The 22,411-nt window shown below is 38.7% G+C and overlaps 1 protein-coding gene across 1 annotated transcript; it reads left to right on the forward strand.

Moving 5' to 3' along the window:
* Positions 1-1,479: 1,479 nt before the first annotated feature.
* On the forward strand, positions 1,480-21,095 carry LOC140246306 (pre-mRNA-splicing factor 18-like). Its single transcript, XM_072325773.1, has 10 exons — positions 1,480-1,598; positions 4,930-5,004; positions 8,925-9,032; positions 10,701-10,814; positions 11,600-11,815; positions 12,396-12,536; positions 13,309-13,380; positions 15,638-15,755; positions 17,227-17,264; positions 17,953-21,095. The coding sequence occupies exons 1-10, from the start codon at positions 1,530-1,532 to the stop codon at positions 18,040-18,042; spliced, it is 1,041 nt and encodes a 346-aa protein (XP_072181874.1). The 5' UTR covers positions 1,480-1,529; the 3' UTR covers positions 18,043-21,095.
* The last annotated feature ends 1,316 nt before the right edge of the window (positions 21,096-22,411 follow it).

Consider the following 22,411-nt stretch of genomic DNA (forward strand, 5'->3'; position numbering starts at 1 on the left):
GAGTTTGAAAAAGCATGCATTTTATTTCACATATCTTTCTCTTTTTTTTTATTCCAATCATCAGAATTATTTGAATTTGGTAAAGACTTATGTTGGTGTTCTATAAGAATGTTAGTAGTGCAGTAAATGTGATGTGATGAATGAGAAATATTTAACGGTATATTTTGAGGGTAAAAGAGGAGTATAAGACAAGATATAACCCATTGTCGCTGTATTTATTTATGTCAACCATAATTGTTGTCATATTACATTAGGAAGGATATATGAGAGAATATAGAAATTGGGAGTAGCGGAATAGAATACTGGGACAGGAATACTGGGATACTGAGGGAGGAAAATGGTAGGCCAGGTTTGCCTCTGCTCGGACATAAGAATTTTAGGGGATTGTTTTCACGAAATTTTGAGATAAGATAATGATTTGACTTATATGGAAATTCTGAGTAAAATTAGAAGATTAATGGCTGTTGGAGGCAACGAGACTCTACAATGTTTGGAAAATCAAATGGTGGAAACTGTTTTCAAAGTTGAATTGTGTTTCGTCTTTTATGATATTTTTCATAGTATTTTACCGAGGAAAACAGCTTTTAGTTTCATTTGAGGAGGGAAGACAGTGAATAAAACGGCAAATATTATATAATATAAAGATTGTGTTGGGGAAATGAAAGTACTAAATTTTGAAGTGTTTATTAGACTCGGAGGATAATGTGGATAAAACAGTTCTTTATCGAGAAAAATATTGAGGTCGGAAGGTAACTTTTGATTACTTTTTAAGGTTCTTTGGTGGTCAATTTATATTTATATCCTAATTACGATGTTTAAAAAATGGACATGAAAGGTATAGGGCCTATTGATGTTTTATATAGAAATGCTTCAAGTATGGGAAGAATTAGTGCAGATATTTTGTTGATAATAAGATGAACCCAGTTATTTTCAATATTAGGGGTATTTGTATTTAAAGTAAAATGATTTTTTTTTTTTTTTTGGTATTTAATTATTTCAGAGAATTATATTTCAAATCTCTCTTTTTTTTTTGATAGGCCGTCAGTTAAAATCATTTTTATATCTTTATGATATGGGTTTTACTACTGAAAATCAAAAATGGTTAAAGATGAGAAAAAAAAAGTTACTACGCAGGACTGGATACAAAGTGATTTTATGGCTCTGGATATTAGACGAAGAAATGATGATATTTGGACGATTACAGAAATTGTGCGAGTTGAAGTCTAGATAATTATAAAACATGATTAGGCCTACTTCATTCAACAATTTCAAGAGGAATATAAATTGTGCATATTACAGACAAATAATCGTCATTATGATTTCAGAACACAGGTGGAACTGAAATAAATACACCCCCCCCCCCCCCCCTCCCCAAACACGAACACACACCCGCATCCGCACATACGTATAGTGAGTAGGATCTTTGGCGACACACACAACACAAGTTACACAAAATTACTCATCAGCTAGCTGGCATTATAACGTTAGGCCTAGGCTACATCGACTAAAAAGCTTTTGTTAGGGTCAAGATGGATTTCCTCAAGGCAGAGATAGCGAGGAAGAAGAAGCAATTGGAGCAGACAAATCTTGTTGGCGGCGTAAGTACCTAGTATTCTTAGTGGAACCACAATAGAAACTCAGTTTTCGAACCTGTTTTTGTGTATAATCCCAGTGTTATGGCGGAAGTGCGATGCTGTTTCGTAGTCCCTAACGTGTCTTTTCGTGTAAGCGGAAAACAATGCCCTTTGCAAAGCTTTTAAGTGAAGTGTCGTTAGTACTATTAAACTAGTTAGGTCCATTGCATTGAATGAAAATGTGTGAGCACGTTTCATAGGCTTTCGTAGTTGAATGCTGTGATGTTGTATCCTTATGAACTTGTAAACTTGCATTGTATACAGTAGGCGCGGGCGGCGGCTAATTATCAGGTTTGTTTGCATGCAACAGCAACATTCAGTGTCCATCACTGTTGTGTTAAGACACAGGTCACTGGCATCAGCGATCAGACTAGACTCTAGCTAGTCTACTGTAATAATGGCATTTGTCATTGACATTCAGCCGACATTGATACATATTAGTTACAAACGATCAACAACACGACCATCAATGCAATGCCGCATCATCGTGATCATCAGTGATCATGACATTAATCATCTTGAACCTTGAATGGATAATCACTGCATCAGCTCATAGAAAGCTAAACTGGGATGAACTGTGCTATGACGACATTGGCCAACGGTGTGTTTAAATGAAAGTGTTATAATTTAACTATTTACAATAAAGATATTAAAATAGCATGTGTGAGTGTAAAAAGTTAAAGCAAGTTACCCACTTTTCGACCGCCTAAATTGCGGAAGCAAAATAGCATGCATGATTCGAACGCCTGCGCTGCAATCATCGTTTGAACACCTGTGCTCTTTGTTCGACCCCATATGTCCGTGCTTCGACATTCCCAATGTACTTACCGCGCCGTGCGCTCGCCCTGCCTATGAATGGATTAGCGCGCGTGCCACGCGCGTGCGAAACTGTATACATCGCACTATGAGCGTGCGGTACTCCATGTACTCCACGCTGTGCGAGAGATTCAACGCATACATAACATGTTGCGATCGAACCATGGCGATACTGCAAATTCTGACACGGGTGGCATGCAAAATGTAAATATCGCATAAACGCTCAAGTTATCTCAGAAACTGCTGCCATTGTGGCTGTAGGTGTACATGCTGTACAGATTCAGTGCAGATAAATGGACTAGTAACTTTGAAACTTGGAATGAAACGAGTCTATAATGTGTTGCTATGCAACTTTACTTACCCGTTGAACTGCTTATGCCAGCTGACCCAGGAGGGTCGCGACAATGATTTCGGGGGTCCGGCGACGTGGCCCAACATTGTGCTCTTCGGAACACGTGTGGAGGTAGTTGCATGGTTTGAATTTCGCACTTGATTTGCGCCATTTTTTATTCATGAATTCGGGGAGTTTTTATTCGTAAGAGTGGTCTTTTCATGGAAACGATCGAATCAAGGGTGACTTGCTTCAGATAAAAATCAGGCTGTCAGGCTTACAGCATTTTGGACCCTACAGCAGGAGGTTGCATCCTTGTGATGATTGGTAGGGCAGCCTTCTGGAAGGTATCAACAGTACAAAGTTTGTAGGTGCAGTGACAGCATTGCTTGGAAGGTGGTTCCAGATAAATACAGTACGTGGATAGAAGGAATATTTGTATGGGTCAAGTGAAGCTTCTGGTATCATGTATTTGAGCTTGTGGTCATGTCTGTTGATATAAGGGGCTGGAGAGATGGAGGGCAGAAGTGAGATGTTGACAAGGTTGTAGTGGACTTTGTAGAACATGGTGCATTGTGCAGCAAGGCGTCGTGTGTGTGTGCAGTGTGTCCCATCCCAGTTTGGTTACAAGAGGTGTAGAGGAAGTACCCCATCTGTAATCATGGTGAACGAAGCAAGCAGCTGCTTTTTGGACTCCTTCAGGGCCTTGTACTGTGTTGGTGTAGTATGGATTCCATGCCTCTGATCCATATACTCTAGCTGTGGATGAACAAGCATTTGATATGCCCTGTTTTTGACAACTTTGGAGCCTGGGGATAATGTTTGTCGAAGGAGACCAAGAGTTCTGTTTGCTTTTTGACGAATGGCCTGGCAGTGTGTAGTCCAGCAAAGATCTTTTGAGACAGTGACCCCCAAGTACTTGGTATTCTTGGACTCTGAGTATGATCTCCTCAAGGAGCTTGTATTCGCAGAGCGAAGGTTTCTGTTTTCTGGTAATAGATAAAAGTCATAAGGGCTAGACTATGCCCATAGAATAACATGAAGACAAGAAGAAAATAATAAATTTTTACCTTGTTAAATGCTGGCAATTGATCTAGCTCCATATCTAGATAGATCTAGATCTAGTTTGTAGTACTGAAGCAGAAGTGCGACACTGAATTTAAAGTAGCTAATTTTGATACAAACACTCAAACTGTAGGTAGAGGCGTCTACTCTAGATAATCTAGATGAAGTTAACAATTACATGTCTCCATACGTGATTGGGTGAGTTAGAGCTAGGTAGATATCAGCCTTGCTTTATATTCAATGCCAACGGATCGCGTGCTTGTATTTTCGCGCTAGTTTCTTGTTGCGCGAAATGCACGAAAATTTCAACACCACAAAAATTTCCTCTTTTACAGTAGTGCACAAAACAGCTTCCCTCCTTTTATTGTTATGCCCCAATGTTTCAAATATCCCTACCCCCCCCCCATTGATCAGACTCATCTTCTCTTTAAACCCACTTTATTTAATTTTCTTTTGCCTTCTGCTCTTCTAGCAGAATTAAACATGCCTGAAATTAATTTTCAAATGAATGTGTAAAGGAACACATTACCCTTGGCCTTGGTGTAACTGTAAACAGCTAAGTTGAAAAGAATCACAGATTGGCCTGGACTATTGAAAAGTAGCATGTGCTCTTCTACATACATGTAATATGCTGTACAGTAGAACCTCGTTTATGATTATTATACAAATAATTCAAGGAGGTCAGATTTAGCGAGATACCTGATCTAACGAGGTAAGTTTGCCCACCCCATCCCTTTAATATTCTTTTGTTTTTAGCCCTGATATACAGTAGCAAGGAAATTTCTGTTGTCCCAAGCAGCTCATTATAATGAGATTCCTCTTTACCAGAGAATTTTTCTCTACATTACATCTAGATCCATGATCCCATAATTTACTTTGTACTCCCTACATAGATAATGACTTTTTGATGATAAACAATCTGCTGTAGCATGTCTGTATTATGTGTCCCATTTTGCTGCATGATGCTCCATGTGTTGATATTTGTAACAGATTCGATCAGAATTGAAAATTGACCTTTTGAATTCTTTTATTGTATGACTTACAGCAGGATACCATATTTTCCCATCTTTGTCCTGATTGCAGGATACAGGTAAAAAGACCTTTAAGAGGGGTGATCTCATGGCCAAGCAGGAAGAAGAGTACTGGAAGAAACATAAAGTAGGTGGAAATGCAGAAAAACAAGAATATTATATGTCTGTATGCTCTCTTTGTTTGACACTACAGCATGGACATCACATGATTATCCAGCTCCATGAGTTTAGTGATTTTTTTTTTTTAATCATAGAGTTATCAAGTGTATATTTAGTACAGTGTGGGAAGGGTGGTCCTATTTTTTTTTTCCTACAAACATTGTGCAGTCCTTTTTCAATTCGAATCACATTGATCTAAATCCAGAAGAATGAGTAGAAAATTTCTATATTAATACAAATTCCTGCATGTATATATGTATATTGTAGATATATCTATCATGTTTTTCTATCTTCTTTATTATTGTTGTCATAATTTTAGCCAACATAAAGTTCATACCAATCATTAGATAATGTTCTTATCAGTATCTCAAACTGTGTATTGATATGTTTGGGGGTCATATATTTTTTTTTTCTTTTCTTTTCTGCCCAGTCACATACAGTTGTTATGAGTGGATTGTGTGAAGGCATCACAATAATTTTTAAAAGAGTATTTTGCCTACTTATGTAAAGAATCAAATCAATTTGGAACAATCCATTAGAGTTACTGACTTGTTATGTTGTGAGTTCAAATATTGCTGTTACAAACTGTACTTTGTTATTGTTGTTACATGTCAAGGGCCTTGAAGGAGGGGAGGGGGGGGGGGGGCTGGGGGACTGCCCCCCCTTCCCTAACAAAAAAGTCCTGTGGTACTCCCTGTGGTACTTGTCGGTACCACACAATGTACCACACACTTGTAATGTTACCACAGGAACTGTGTGGTACTGTACCACAGGCTTGTAGGGTACTCCCTGTAGTACTTGTCAGTACCACACAATGTACCACATAAATAAATGTTACCACAGGAACTGTGTGGTACTGTTTTACAGGCTCATGTGGTACTCCCTGTGGTACTGGTTGGTACTGCACAATGTACCACACAAATATATGTTAACACAGGAACTGTGTGGTACTGTGTCACAGGATCGTGTGGTACTCTGGGATGTACCACAGGGCAGTACCACAGGACATTACCACAGGAAAGTTCCACAGGACAGTACCACAAGACAGTATACACACAAATTGTCCTGTGGTATTTTGGGATGTATACCACACAACAGTACCACAGGACAGTACCACATGAATTGTCCTGTGGTATTTTGGGACATACCACAGGAGAGTACAACAGGAAAGTACCACAGGATAGTACCACAGGACAGTAGCACACGACTTGTTCTGTGGTATTTTAGGACGTACCACAGGACAGTACCACAGGGCAGTTCCACAGGACAGTACCACAGGAAAGTACCACAGGATAGTACCACAGGACAGTACCACAGGAATTGTCCTGTGGTATTTTGGGACGTACCACAGGACAGTACCACAGGATGGTACCACAGGACAGTACCTCACGACTTGTCCTGTGGTATTTTGGGACGTACCACAGGACAGTACCACAGGGCAGTACCACAGGAAAGTACCACAGGATAATGCCACAGGACAGTACCACACGACTTGTCCTGTGGTATTTTGGGACGTACCACAGGGCAGTACCACAGGACAGTACCACAGGAAAGTACCACAGGATAGTACCACAGGACAGTACCACACGACTCGTCCTGTGGTATTTTGGGACGCACCACAGGACAGTACCACAGGGCAGTACCACAGGAAAGTACCACAGGACAGTACCACACGACTTGTCCTGTGGTATTTTGGGACATACCACAGGACAGTACCACAGGAATTGTCCTGTGGTATTTTAGGACATACCACAGGACAGTACCACAGGACAGTACCACAGGATATTACCACAGGACAGTACCTCACGACTTGTCCTGTGGTATTTTGGGACGTACCACAGGACAGTACCACAGGGCAGTACCACATGACAATACCACAGGGCAGTACCACAGGACAGTACCACAGGACAGTACCACAGGAAAGTACCACAGGATAGTACCACAGGACAGTACCACACGACTTGTTATGTGGTATTTTGGGACGTACCACAGGGCAGTACCACAGGACAGTACCACAGGATAGTACCACAGTACAGTACCACACGACTTGTCCTGTGGTATTTTGGGACGTAACACAGGACAGTACCACGCGACTTGTCCTGTGGTATTTTGGGACGTACCACAGGACAGTACCACAGGGCAGTACCACAGGGCAGAACCACAGGACAATACCACAGGAAAGTACCACAGGATAGTACTACAGGACAGTACCACATGACTTGTCCTGTGGTATTTTGGGACGTACCACAGGACAGTACCACACGAATTGTCCTGTGGAATTTTGGGACGTACCACAGGACAGTACGACAGGAATTCCTGTGGTAATTTTCGATGTATACCACAGGAGAGTACCACAGGAATTGTCCAAAATCCCACAGGAAAATCATAATATGGTGCTATTCCAGACAGAAGTACCACACAGCAAATTAAATTCGTAAGTACCACAGAAAAATGCTACAGGATATTCTTTTTTTTTTTCTTAACATTTTATACCAGAGGACTATCACATCAGGAGAATATCAAACAGCAGTACCACACAGGAGTACCACACAGGAAAATTGTAAGGCAGAATCAACTGAAATTTATAACAAAATTACAAACAAAAAAGCACATATTAATATTCCTCAATTAATTGATAGATGAGTTATGCTGTGAATTATAACAATTGATTTGCCATTACTTATCCTGTCCTATACTCCTACAGTATTACCTATTTAGTGAAAGTGCTGATGTAAAGCATGAGAAATTTCATAAGGACTTCTGTGGTACTCCTGTGGTACTCCTGTGGTACTCCTGTGGTACAAATTTTTACATAGCTCATGAATATTCATAAAAAGCACTCTAGATTTTAGAAAATACATATATGACTTAAAAAGTCAAAGTATTAATGATGGAACTTACTTTGAACTTTATGAAAGATTGTCTAATTATGTTATGTTATTCCTAATATCATAGATATTGTTATGAAAGTGTAATTTCATATCTTGATAATAAAGTATAATCGAGTTAGTAACCATGCCTTAATGCTTTACGGATAGACGGCCATATATATATGTACTGAGAGGGTCGATGGCTAGCTAGGAATAGAATATGACTATATAGATCTATTATAGGACTAGATTGGCACTTGGCCATTAGACTCTCGTTTGAGGTTATATGTTAGGAGTAGGACAGGTTATTAAGTAGGGCCATGTTTGTCCTAAAATCCATCACTCACCTATCAGAAATATTCCTTGAAATGTGGCTAAAGTCTCCCAGATTTTTTTTTTTTCGATCTATCCTGTGTGGTACTCTCCTGTGGTACCATGGAAATGCTGTGTGGTACTGCCCTGCGGTAATGCTGTGTGGTAATGATCGACCTGTGGTACTGTCCCAAAATACCACAGGACAGTTCCTGTGGTACTGTTCTGTGGTACTAGTCCTGTGGTACTGCCCTGTGGTACGTAGCAAAATACCACAGGAATTCCTGTGGTACTGCCCTGTGGTACGTCCCAAAATACCACAGGAATTCCTGTGGTACTGTCCTGTGGTACCGGTCCTGTGGTACTTTCCTGTGGTACTGCCCTGTGGTACGTCCCAAAATACCACAGGAATTCCTGTGGTACTGTCCTGTGGTATGTCCCAAAATACCACAGGACAATTCCTGTGGTACTGTCCTGTGGTACTTTCCTGTGGTACTGTCCTGTGGTACCGTCCTGTGGTAATTACCACAGGAGTACCACAGGACTTTTTTGTAAGGGTTTCTATCTGGTTAAAAAAAAAATGCCCTGAAAAATGCTCCAAGTCCCCCTGCATATGTGCATATAAAGGAAATGAGAATTTAATCTCAGGTAGCACAGAATGAAGTAAAATTACTCGAATTCTCACTTGTACTGTTTTTCAAAACAGATAGAGACTGCGGATGAGGAGGCAGAGAGAAAGAGGTCCCGCAAGGAGCGACTATCCAGCGATGCCATGAATGATGACCCCAACCTTGTTACCTTGTCCAGACAGGAGGTTAGTCTGTTAACACGTTTGATATCTTTGTACCGCAATACATTTGGTCCTGCTTAGTAAGTAGGCTCTAATACAGCAAACATGTTGTTAGCTTGGCTTATTATCTTTTCAATGCCTAACAAAATGAGATGACATGTAGTTTCTGAGATCAGAGAGAGTAGGATGCCATCATGTGACACCAAACTGTGATGGTTTTAAGAGTGAAAATAGCGAGCTTTATATCTGCAACACCAACATTAACCCTATTCTAACTGGGCTCTTTGAGACCAAGTTTTTACTGGGGGGGGGTCAATTTGACCACCCCCCCCCCCTTCAGATCTCAGCCGTCAATCGCGTGATCGCCACGAAATTTTGCCTGAAGATAGAGCTGGATGTCAACTACAAGATTACATGGTCATACAATACAAAAATATTTCCTTTCTATTTTTAATAAATTAATTATGCAAATTTGTGCATGAAATCATATTTTCACCTATAACTCCATTAAAAAGACTGGAGGATTGCTAAATTTTTGTGTCAGAATTCCTCAAGACACATCAAACAGTTTTTGTGTAAAAAAAATAGCACAATCAATATCAATTTCTTTTGTTTTCTATTGTTTTGTTAATTTCTTATGTATTTTATTGTTTATTCGACCTTTTGTTTTTTATTGTTTTTTTTGCCAAAATTTGTTGCAGGCACTTTTTCAGGCTTATCTACACTAGAATTGATTAATTTCAATGGTTAAAAGTTGAAATAATCTTATTTATATCAATTTAACCAAAAAACACAATTTGCATTGGATTTGCACACGATATCATGAATTTGAGCTGTTTTTGGGTTGACATGCATATGCAAAACATTACGTAACTTCAGAACGGTGTACCCGAACATCACAAATTTGGTCTCAAAATATGCGGGAGACTTCAATGAAAAAAGTCGTGAAACGAGGCGGCAAAATCTTTGCGCGTTGCGAAATCGTGGCGCAAAACGTCGAGGGGGGGGGGTCAATTTGACCCCCCCCCAGTTAGAATAGGGTTAAAGATGACACTACTAGGCTAAAAATGGTGTTCTGCACATGCATGAGACAGCTGTTTCCATTGTTCAGCCAGGGAGGCTGCGTCATCCTAGCATTTGCGGCATAGATCTAGAGCTTGCTAGTTTCAAAGAGCAGAGGATTTTCTTGCAAGTGATAGCTACTGGTCAATATTCATGATATTCACACTCGGAAAAAAACAGAAGCAAGAAAGCACAGTTTTATTGCTTATTTCCTTCCTTTGAGTGTGGGAAATGGGTAAGGGTTTGCGCCCATGCTTCTTTTATCAAGTTTTTTTGGACATGTCTCTGAGTGCCCCTACTGCAGACAGCAGTTTGACAGGGTGATGCTCTTTAATATCTAATGGGAAGGTCTATATTTTTCTTATGAAATTCATGAGTGTTGGTACACTTTCTAACTTTGCATAGATTTTCTTACCCTGTTTCCAAACACTTGAAGCAGCATTTTTGCAGTATGCAATATTTTAAGAAGCTGGCCAAAGCTAAAATGGCAGCAACATTCAGCCAGTCCATCACAATGCACTGCTAATGTTTTTGGAGTCAATTTATGAAGGGTCCTTTTATGTGGCTTAGCATGTGCTGGAAGTGTATTATGCATTTTACCTCACAGGTTCAACATTTGTCTTCTTGCAGGTGATACGACGACTGAGAGAACGAGGAGAACCGATCAGACTCTTTGGTGAGACCGACACAGAAGCATTCTTCAGGCTTCGGAAAATTGAAATGTTAGCTCCAGAGATTAATAAGGTAATCAAAGATACATGCTGTAATATTGGTGCACATTGCAGCTTCTTCGGTCAAAGTACTTGCTTTGTTAGCAAATTTATTATTTTGTTTTATATGTTTTGTTTGTTTGTTTGTTCATTTTGCTCCCCTGTCCATCTGTAAATTGTTAAGGCTTCATATGTATTCCTTCATTGTGTTTCATGTGATGTGTTGCCGTTGATACTTTTACTGAAGCTTGCATTAACCCGTTGAGGACGAGTCCCGAGTATAATCGGGCAGGGATCTGTGGGAAATGTGTGTTGTAGCAAAATCAGTCCATCCAAAACGGGTTAAAAACAGAGAGATTGTATAAAAGACCCGGTAGTGTGGGGATTCATGGGTGGCCCAATTCATTCACTGCCCATTGGGGTACTGTACATTAGAAACCACAAATAGCACCAGTCAGCGAATATACACATGCATCAAGTTTATGTGTATCGGTAATGGTCGACTCCAGTCAAAATTCTTTGGCTGTGTGTCTACTTACACAGAAAATTGTGATAAAGCTATGCACAATTTATTGGGGGAATTTTTGGATATATCCAAGCCGAACCAGCCTCTCATTCCATGGTATCCCACCGCTACCAGATTTTTAACATGGACACATGAGCAAGTGAGCTTTTTGAAATGCATTGAAATCTGGCAGTGCTGTTATTTCAGTGCAGTAAGAGAAGCTATCTGTTGGAACTTGTTTGAACAAAGTAGCTCTCTTTGTAGGCCCCCAAATTATTTTTTGTGTTTATCACCCTTTTGCGTTCCAATTTCAGGGTCTGAGGAACGACTTCAAGGAGGCCATGGACAAGGTCGACCAGCAGTACCTGGAGGAATTGGTGAAGGCGCAGGGAGAAGATGTTCCAACCAGTGCCTACGACATCAAGTACGACGATGACGGCAACACCATTGACACCATCCTCCAAATGGCAGAAGGGATGGGCAAGGGTGACGAAGAAGTGGACAATAAACTCGTCCTGGTCTATCTGAAGGTAAGGATGAGTTGGTGTTCGGCTTAACCAAGTACTCAGTATGCCCAGAGTTGTAATCTTCAGTTTTCTTGTTGTGCTGTGGAGTTGTTCAAGAGAGAAACCCTTCATAGGTACATTATTATTACATTCTTGTAAGTGGAAACTTCATTTTCAGTGGCCAGAATGTCTGTGTTAATTTAAATTCAATCTCATTCTGAAGCTCGATCACAGCTATGTACCTAATGTCAGATATGATATGTGAGTCATGATAGAGCAATATGTGAATCGTGTGTGTGTGTGTAAATAGTGTAGAGGAGCTGATATCATCTCTTGCATGAAATTGTGTGTGTCGGCACACATTGCAGTTGTTGTGTGATCTGTACTGTGCCATACATTTGAGTTGGATATGTTCCAAGTGGCACTAAATCTATTTTGAAAACTTTGAAAAAATAAAAAAGACTTAATTCAAACAAGGGCTTTAACTTGTTAGTATTTTCTAAACTCTTATTGTTTTGTTTGTGATTGCGATAGTGTTGATTTGGGTTGGTTGTTATAAGAAATATATTAATTTTGTATGCACCTTTCTGCTTGTTTATTATAGTTTTTGTTGAAAGGATGGGCTCAGGAACTGAACTCCAGACCTGAAGATCTCAAGCGGAGTACAAAAGGCAGACTGCAGAGTGCTACATACAGCCAGACCTCAGCATATCTCAGACCACTTCTCAACAAACTCAAGAAAAAGGTATAGCGTGTTGATAGAGTTGGTTGATGCCTTCATCTCATCAAAGTTAATTTTTTGCACGAGGCATCCTGACTTATATTCAATACATATTTACAAATTTGTACTGTGATAAATGCAAAGAAAGCAAAAATTTCTTGGAAATGTTTGATCAACTGAAAGTGTCATAGGGTTCTTATTAATTATATAACTTATATGTAATTAATAAATTAACCTGACTTTGAAAGAACATTTAGAGGTTATGACTCTCCTAAAAACCAACCAAATCTTGCACTGCCCCTTGTCATAAATGAATGAAGGTCTTATTCTCTAAATTTCCTTGATCTTACAAGAACATGTGTGACATTTTCTCTGCACCATATGTTGAATCATGTTCATTGTGCGAGTTGTTACTCAGGTGTATTACAGAGCCATTTATGTTGAGAGAACTTGCTTTCAACCCCTCTCCCACAGAGTTTACCATATATGGAAGAACCTCTTTGTAACCAAAGACTTCACAACCATGACAAATGCTTGTTTCAGGTTTCCTACTACGAATATCAGCGTACAAAAGCCAAGAAATACAAAGAATTGGGACCCGCGAAATCACCTTGTATTAAATAGGGCTTTGTTATATCTGACCTCTTAACAATGCAGTTTCCGCAGTATCTCATTATATATGCACTAAGACTTACCCCCTGTAGGTCATGTAATGTGAGTCTAGATCCAGCATGGAAAAAATCTTTTTTTTCTTCTTCTTCTTCATGTGATTGATTCTTTGTTTCTCTGTATTCAGACTCTTTCAGCAGACATCTTGGACAGCCTTGTTGCCATTGTGAGATTTATGCTGCAGCGAGAGTATGTCAAGGTGAGGAGAAAATTTAAAACTACTTGCTTCACATCATCAATGAAATCATGCTTCCTCCCAACTCTTCATTGTCCTTTGCAATTTCTAGTATATGTTTTCATTTCCATGCAGTACTTCATATAATGGCCATGTGCTGTATTGACTAGAGTTTGGATTCTATGTGGCCATGACTAGGGAAGCAGAAGATCTGCTTGTAGATCCCACTTTTCAACATCCAGTGTAAACACATTGCAAGAGGAGTTAAAACAATCATATAAAGTGATGTAGATCATAAAAAATTTTAGATGTTGGTATTGTAAAGTTCTCTGTTGGCCAATTTTGGTTTTGTTGTCCCCGCCGAACGAGTTCGAGCAGGGGACTATGAAACGGGCTCCGTACGTGTGTGTGTCCGTGTGTCCGTCCGTCCGTCCGTCCGTCCGTCCGTGTGTCCGTCCGTCCGTCCGTGTGTCCGTGTGTGCGTCCGTGTGTGATCAAAATCTTCAATTTGCTACTTCTCTGTCATTTATGAGCCAATTTTGATTCTGTTTGCTTTATATGATAGCACTACATGGGAGCTTTGAAACTTCTACACAGAATTTCAGTCGTGACCTTTGACCTTGACCTTTGACCTATATTGTACATTTTGCTACAAAATGCTACTCCTTCGCCATTTCTAACCCGATTTCGATTCCGTTTGCTTTATGTGATGGCACTAGGTGAGGGCTTCAAAACTTCTACACAGAATTTTGACCTTTGACTTCTTTGACCTTTGACCTTGATTTTTTGACCTATATTGTACATTTTGCTACAAAATGCTACTCCTTCGCCATTTCTAACCCGATTTCGATTCCATTTGCTTTATGTGATGGCACTAGGTGAGGGCTTCAAAACTTCTACACAGAATTTTGACCTTTGACCTTGATTTTTGACCTATATTGTACATTTTGCTACGAAATGCTACTCCTTCGCCATTTTTAACCCGATTTCAATTCCGTTTGCTTTATATGATGGCACTAGTTGAGGGCTTCAAAACTTCTACACAGAATTTTGACCTTTGACTTCTTTGACCTTTGACCTTGATTTTTGACCTATATTGTGCATTTTGCTACAGAATGCTACTCCTTCGCCATTTCTAACCCGATTTCGATTCCGTTTGCTTTATGTGATAGCACTAGGTGAGGGCTTCAGAACTTCTACACAGAATTTTGACCTTTGTCTTCTTTGACCTTTGACCTTGATTTTTGACCTATATTGTACATTGGCTACAAAATGCTACTCCTTCGCCATTTCTAACCCAATTTCGATTCCATTTGCTTTATGTGATGGCACTAGGTGAGGGCTTCAAAACTTCTACACAGAATTTTGACCTTTGACTTCTTTGACCTTTGACCTTGATTTTTTACCTATATTGCACATTTTGTTACAAAATGCTACTTCCGGCGGGGACATATGTTACGCACCGCGTAATTTCTACTTTTCCTTGTTGTTGTTGTTATGTTATGTTGTTGTTATGTTATGTCATGTCATGTCATGTCATATTATGTTATATAAAGGATTGGACAAACTACTACTTACATTATTATGGAAGACAAGTTTACTTTGAATGGGAGTGGAGGGATGCTACATGGTGCTGTCTTGTAGTCTTGTAGACTTGAAGTTCTGAAGTGCTCAGATTCATCCTGAGGCTGCTTGCCATAATCAAGTTCACCACAATGAACATAATATACCTAAAATACATTTGTATCTTTGCATATTCAGATTAGCTAAGAGAACCAACAGAGGTAAAGATATAGAGGAGGCCAGTTAAAATACAAGAACCAAGTTCACCTTAGAATCTAATGAAAGCAAGTAGGATAAAGATGTCAACTGTGCAACTGATTGACAACTAGATGTCAACTAGCTTGGGTGAATACCTAACACAGAATATTGAACAAAAGAATCAGATGTGAGGTGCAATGGATGAACACATCTGAATAGAAAAGGAATAAAATTGATCACAGAAATAGAGTTAAGGTTGATGAGAATGGATGACAACCCAAAGACCTATACAAACTGAACTAAATACCAAACTAGAACTGGAAAAAAGTTAACATTCAGCTTAGCTGTCGAACAGGAGTTTGAAATTTTGATAGGAAAATTGATAGGAGCCCGTCATCTCATCAGGTCTTGTACCAAACCACACCAATATAGTTTCCTGTTCTTGATGGTATATGTGACATTAGTTATGAAAAATATTTGAAAGTTGTCTCTGTTTAATCACTCATTCTGTTTTACACAGGCGAATGATGCATACCTGCAAATGGCCATCGGCAATGCCCCCTGGCCCATTGGAGTAACCATGGTGGGAATCCACGTCAGGACGGGGCGTGAAAAGATCTTCTCCAAGAATGTAGCTCGTATCCTTTGTCATTCAGTACTGGTGCTTTCTATTATTGTATACCTGTTTGATTCTCTTTTTTTCACTTCATTGCTCTTTCTATTCTTTGTTGCCATCAAATACTGCAATCTTGATCATTATTTACGTGTATATAGGGCAGTTTAGCAGCACATTAAAAACACACTCAATACAACACATAGGCTACTGTAGTAAAGTGCCTGTGCAACAATACACCATGTTTTGTCTAGTCTGTTGCGCTAACACATGTACGCTTGTGACATTTGTGAACTCTGGCTGCAAGTGCGCAAACTCTTGCTACAAGTGCAAGTCACAACTTAGTGCAGAGTCTACTTCAAATTCTGGTAACTGCTTTTTTATCTGTTTATGCCTTCGCTAGATAATCATTAAACATTGATAATAATTATGTTGGATGGTTTCATTTCATGGAATACCAGCACATGCTAGAGCCAATATTCCTGGGTATTCCATGAAATGCCATCCAATATAATATGAATTCATATCATATCTGTGTTTTCTATGTGTTTTGTGTGTCACAACCTGATTGATCAGAGAATTTGTCCCCTCCCTACAAACTTAAAGGGATGGTATAGTTTTGGTTGAGATGGGGTCTCAGCTTTCAACTTTTTGTGAGATGATTAGAAACCACTTATGAAGTATTAAAGAGCAGACACTTCTAGAGGAATTCAAAGTTTATTTGATGAAAATCGATTTTGAAAGGCTGAGATAACCAAAAACAAAGTAAAACAAAGTGATCCTAATAGAATGTGGGTCCCACCTTTTATTAGGATTGCTTTGTCTTGGATGTCTCAGCCAATTAAAAAAAACAAACAGTTTTCGTCAAATGAACTTTGAATTCCTTGTAGAATTGTATGCTCTTTCATATTTCTTCAGAGGTTTCTCATTACCTCACAAAGAAGTTGGAAACCTGAAGTCCCATCTCAACCAAAGCTTATCATCCCTTTTATTAACGTTTATGTCATACCTGCCAACATTTCAAGATGAAATATCTTACTCGCGGATTACAAAAATCTTATTTTAAATGCAAACTGAAGTTAAAAATCTTACTTTCGGTCAAATCTTCAGAAAATACACATGAAAGGTATATCTGAATATTTTTAAAAAATCTGATTTCTCTGACAGAAAATCTGATTTTGCTATTTTTAACGTAAAAAATCTTACTGAATCTGATAAAATCTTACTAGTTGGCAAGTATGTTATGTGTATTGTATCCACTGGATGCGAACAGACGGGTGATTATTATTTGCATAGAGTTGGTTACAATTACAAAATATCTGCCTATTCACTCTGATGTGAAATAACAACAACACTTCATGTACTAGTACCTGATTTTAGAATTTTGTGCAGTTTTTTCAGGTTCATATGTACATGTGTAGCCAACGTGTCTACATTATCAACTCATTCATTTTATAGCAGAACCTGGTTGAGAGTCCTTAACATGATGAGTTCAGATGTATTGAATGATGAAACTCAGAGGAAATACATCCAGGTAAATACCAAGTTTCTAGCGCCACGAATATCTTACAATCCTGCATCACAACTTTGTTGTAGTGTGAAAATGCCAGTCAATGAATTAGAATGCGTGGCAAGAATCTTGAATCTCTGTGCTTCCACCAAGGGAGCCATTGGGATTATGTCCTCTTCTTATTTATCTTTCATTCCATCAATCTGTCTAAATTTTCATCCTTGTAATTCCATTTACAAGATATTTAAAGAACTATCTCAGCAGACTGTATCTGATTGATTGCAACCCCCCCCAAAAAACAAAAAAACAAAACAAAACAAAACAAAACAAAAAACAGGGAAGCTGCGTACATGTTAATTGTGAACTTTCTGCCCTGCATGAGTTTGTCATATTTTCTCACTAACATTGTTCACACTTCCAGTCACATCCCCATGACGCAAGGCAATCAACTAATATTTGATGTCAATATTTATGAAGTCAATGTTTGAGTCATGTTAACAGGATGAAAGCAGTTAATAAATGGAAGGCCACAAGTGCATGGTTCAACAAGGTCAAATGCACTCCATTGTTACAAACTCTTGTAGTTGTGTTTAGCAAATTATTAAGTATGTAATGAAGAAGAGTATTGCTGGTAATTGTTTAGGAGGGTGGAGGAGGTGCAATTATAGAACACTGGTGTAGTAAAGTTTGTTATTTTATTCTTTCTTTCCAGGCGTTGAAGCGACTCATGACATTATGTCAGCGGCACTATCCGACAGATCCCTCCAAGAGTGTGGAATATCTTGGCGTCAACCTGTTCTAAGCACCAGTCATCCACAGGACATGTCTATTAAAGCTCAGAACTTTTGTGAGACTTGGTATAACATGTGACCATGAGACATGAAGCAGTGTGAATGAATCTGATGCTTTGGTAGCTAAAGGCACACTGTAACGATGCTGATATATGCTTGATAGCTGATGTGGCCTGTCAGGACCATAGACCAGATTTGGCAGAAGAGAATGTGAAGCCAGATCTCCTTGGTCCTGAAAGCAATTTTGCGGAACAAATGTTAACTCAGGCGGCCTGGAGTAATGGCGGACAAGCATCCAGAAGAGAACATCAATGTGGAGTGATCATTCCTCGTAAAACTGGACTTGCCTTTCACCAGAAAGCTTCATGAAGGGACCAAGTTATGACTGATTGACAGAAGGAAACCCGGCGAGACAACCAGAGTGTCCTTTTTTTGAAATCATGTACTAGATTGTTATGCCTCTCACTACAGTGGAATTTTGTTGTAGTAGACTCCGGTTATAGCAAAGTCCTCTGGACCGACAGTTTTCTTTTGTTTTACTGTATCAAAATTTTGTTATAACTGAACAAATAAACAATAAAAAAACATAGAGTGGTAGTGTTGAGGCCTGAATTTTTACTTTGTAGTAGCCGAAATGTTGTTATAACCGTATTCGTTATAATGGGAGTGCACTGTGTAACAAGGTAGGATATAGTGAGATACCTTATGTGACAAGACAATTTAGCAGGTCCCATTCTTTTTATATTCTTTTGTTTTTATCTGTGATGTATTGAGATATTGATGGCTGAGAACCAGAAGTGCTTTGTCACAATTTGGGGGGGGGGGGGTACTGATTTATTGGTATATTGTAGAACTCAATCTCCTCTACATTATGGTGTCAGTTTCAATTTTGTTTTCACTTTCAGTAAATTGTTACAAATAAGAAATAAAACCACAAGGGCACTGTTTTAGCCTATGTTTGGAACAATGTTTTATAAATCTACCCACTTTTGAATAAATAAACTTTTTATTTCATGTAAATTGTTTCATTTTTATTTAGGCTCAAATCTTAGAGCACGATAGTGTCCTTCTGGTTCTCAGCTGATGATATGTGACATAACAAGGAAATTCCAGTGGTCCCATCAAGCAGCTTATTGTGAGGCTTCCCTGTACAGCATGTGCGTAAGTCATTATGTTCTCTTGGTCTGATATCAGTCTTTAATTTATAGGCGACAGGGTCCTGTATACAGTGTAATTGACGATGCTCCCCTTGTTAACGTGATGGTCTGTTTTGTTTTTCACTGGGCATCAGACATCTCTCAGGACATTGATATTTCTCATCTATTGAGGGACTGCATTACCGTCAATGATAGCAAATCATTGGCATTGTTCATGTAGAAAAAGAGCTGCAAATTGTGTGCCTCTGTAGAGAGATGTAAACTTTGATTTGAAAAATAACATCTACATTGGATCATTGTTGTATTTTTTACAAATTTTGTGTGATCTTAGTAAAACAAATTAGAAGAGCAGAAACACAGTACATGTACATGTACAGGGGAACCAAGGGAAACCCTGTGATAATGAGGTTGCAGGGGCCGCTGATTTGTAATACTTGTTATAACTGGTATCCGGTTGAGGAGTACTAATTTTGAGGAAATTGGCATCAAATCAGCAAACATATACCATCTGTATTCCGTGACAGGAGACAGTACCAGTATTTGTGCTTGTTGACAGTATAAATTTGCCTTTGCACTTGCATACTTACCAACAATTCTGATTAAAACTGAACCATTCTGATTTCTGAGGTTTTTTGGGACCGTGAAAAACTGAACATTCTGATTTTCAGAAAATTGACATAATCAAATATTTTTAGAACAGTCGATTGGTGTATCATAAATATTAACCAAGACTGTTATTTGCCTTATCCAGATAGGTGCTTGTATGAAAATTACCCATACATAGGTTTAATATTTAATGGAAAATGATCTCTAAAATAAGGCACAGAGCATCTAGAAGCCAATATCTTCCAGGGCCCGTAAGCGAGCCCTGGACCCCAGCCGAAGGGACCTAGGCACATTTTTTCCCCATCTCAAAAAAGTCTTCAGATTACTGATTTTCAAATGTTGGCAAGTATGCACTTGTGATTGAGATATGATGCAAAAACAAAACAAAACAAAGGAAACAAACAATTGGCTGGTGCTACAATCCCAGGTTGTTACAAAGAGGAAAACCAAAGCTGTCTGTGCAGTAAGTGGAGTCAGAGGTGAAGGATAAAAATGTTCAATATGAACTTTATATCAGTAAGAGATTGACAGTTACATTTCATCCAAAACAATAAAAGAGCCATTATTAAATCTGTGTACACCAGGGCCCCGTTCATAAAAGATGTTAGGATGGTACCTCTTGCTGGAATAGCAACTTCCTGTAGCAACAACCAGTGAGGAAGGTGGACTCTTGTTGTTACCATGACAATTGCCATTCCAGCATGAGTTGCTATCAGAGTAACTTTTTATGAAATGGGACCCAGAAGTTTTGCCCAGTGAAGAATTAAAAAAAAAAAAATTAATCCCTTTTGAGGCTGTTTGCTCATTATCAGTTTTCATAAACTTTGAATGTTTATGTCTTGTGAACAGCTGTTGTCCCATCCCCAGTTGATTTGTATTGTAAAAAATTTACACCCCTCCCCCACATCTTGAAAAAAAAAAATATATATATTCAATGCATGTACAGTCAATCTTGCCTAAGTCGAATCTGTTTGGACTGAAGAAGTAGCTTTGACTTTGATAAAATTCAACTTATATATCAATAGAATATAAAGAGATGACTTGAAAAGACCTTCGACTTAGGCAATTATTCGACTTATGCCAGGTCAATTTAAGCAAGGTTGACTGTACTTGAGTTTATCTCAATATTAATTCAATAATGTAAGTTTAATTTTTTGTGCAGGTGGGTTAAGACTGTAATGTAAATACAGTGTATTTCTGTTCATACTTGGAATACATTATACTGCATTACAAACAGTGATATTTTGCTAACACATTGTATCATGTATTTATTGTAAATAAACTAGATGAAAATATGAATTCTGTCCCTGAACGAAATGTAATCATTGAGTGTCAATGAAGCAGAGTCTACACAATTTACACACCATGCATAATTCATGTCCACGAGTGGCAATACGATAGTAACCCTCCCACCCAACATCACTGATAACTATGTAGCTCACATGAGCATACTCACTGCACCAATAGCAATGATTCAAACATGACCTGTTTGTGCTGGATGATGAGGCTCCCTCTTTCATTGAATGGTCCACTTGGGGAAATGGAGACAACTAGAACTCATTGCCTGCCTGGCAGAAGGACCCAGCATGAAATTTTGACTCCTATATTGAATTTTGGTCTGTGACATACGTGTAATTTGACAGAGTTTTGAAAACCGTTTCATATGATGATGTGTAACATCATTTTTTTGTGATTTATTGAGCTCACAAGAGTTAGGCCCTTCTGCCGGGAAGGTGACGAACTACAACATGTATGGCCAATTCAGGATGATACCAAAGATCATGATCTACAACCTCTCAAAATTTTGAGATACAGGGTATCAGGCAGGCTTGGAACTATGCAGCAGATTACTCCATATGTCTGCAATGTCAAAGCATGATCCCCAATTCTAAAAGAAATTTTGCATTTGAATAAAGGAAAAGACAGTTTACAGCTCTATATATTCAGTGGACCAACCTTGTTCAACAGACATTATCTCATCAACATTAAGATTCCAATTTCACCCCCTTGCATTGAGACTGGTATGACACAATATGATTTTGAGAGATTTATGACAATTGTCACAGGGAAGAATTTTATGGCAAATAAAACACCTTTGTAACTATGGAATACCACTTCCAATTCATCTGCTATCATGACTTGAAAGTTTTAATTAATCATGAATTCATAATGAAAATTATTTCTGTCACAATTGGGAAGTTACTGAACTTCCTTAGCATCAACCACCACCCAAGTAGATGAAAGTGTGTTCTTTTGAACAATCTGTATGCATTTGATGCTAAATGCTGTAAGATACATGTATACCAAGTGTGATTTTATAAGCACCTTTATCCACACAATACACATACCTGGCCACTTCAAACTTGATCTTTCACTAATCTGCTTAGAAAATATGTTGACTGAAGTGTAGCATCTTGTCAGCAGCATTCACTACAACTACAGACATCAAGTGATGTAACCAGAGCAAAAAATAAACACATAAACATGCTGTAGCCAAAACTTTTATAAATGCAGGTTTTTCTCATACATCAAAATGGCTCTAAGACAAGATTTATGACAAATGAGAGGGTACTTTTGAACTCAGTCTTTAAAATTGTTTCAATTTTGCTTGTAAACA

This window comes from Diadema setosum, chromosome 2 (genome assembly GCF_964275005.1).
Source record: "Diadema setosum chromosome 2, eeDiaSeto1, whole genome shotgun sequence".
Lineage (NCBI taxonomy): Eukaryota > Metazoa > Echinodermata > Echinoidea > Diadematoida > Diadematidae > Diadema > Diadema setosum.

Excerpts from the sequence above, each read along its gene's own strand:
- LOC140246306 (XM_072325773.1), top strand. The coding sequence starts at position 1,530 with ATGGATTTCCTCAAGGCAGAGATAGCGAGGAAGAAGAAGCAATTGGAG. Across the intron at positions 13,381-15,637 it reads TGCAGCGAGAGTATGTCAAG|GCGAATGATGCATACCTGCA; the intron begins GTGAGGAGAAAA and ends TGTTTTACACAG. Across the intron at positions 17,265-17,952 it reads CTCAGAGGAAATACATCCAG|GCGTTGAAGCGACTCATGAC; the intron begins GTAAATACCAAG and ends CTTTCTTTCCAG.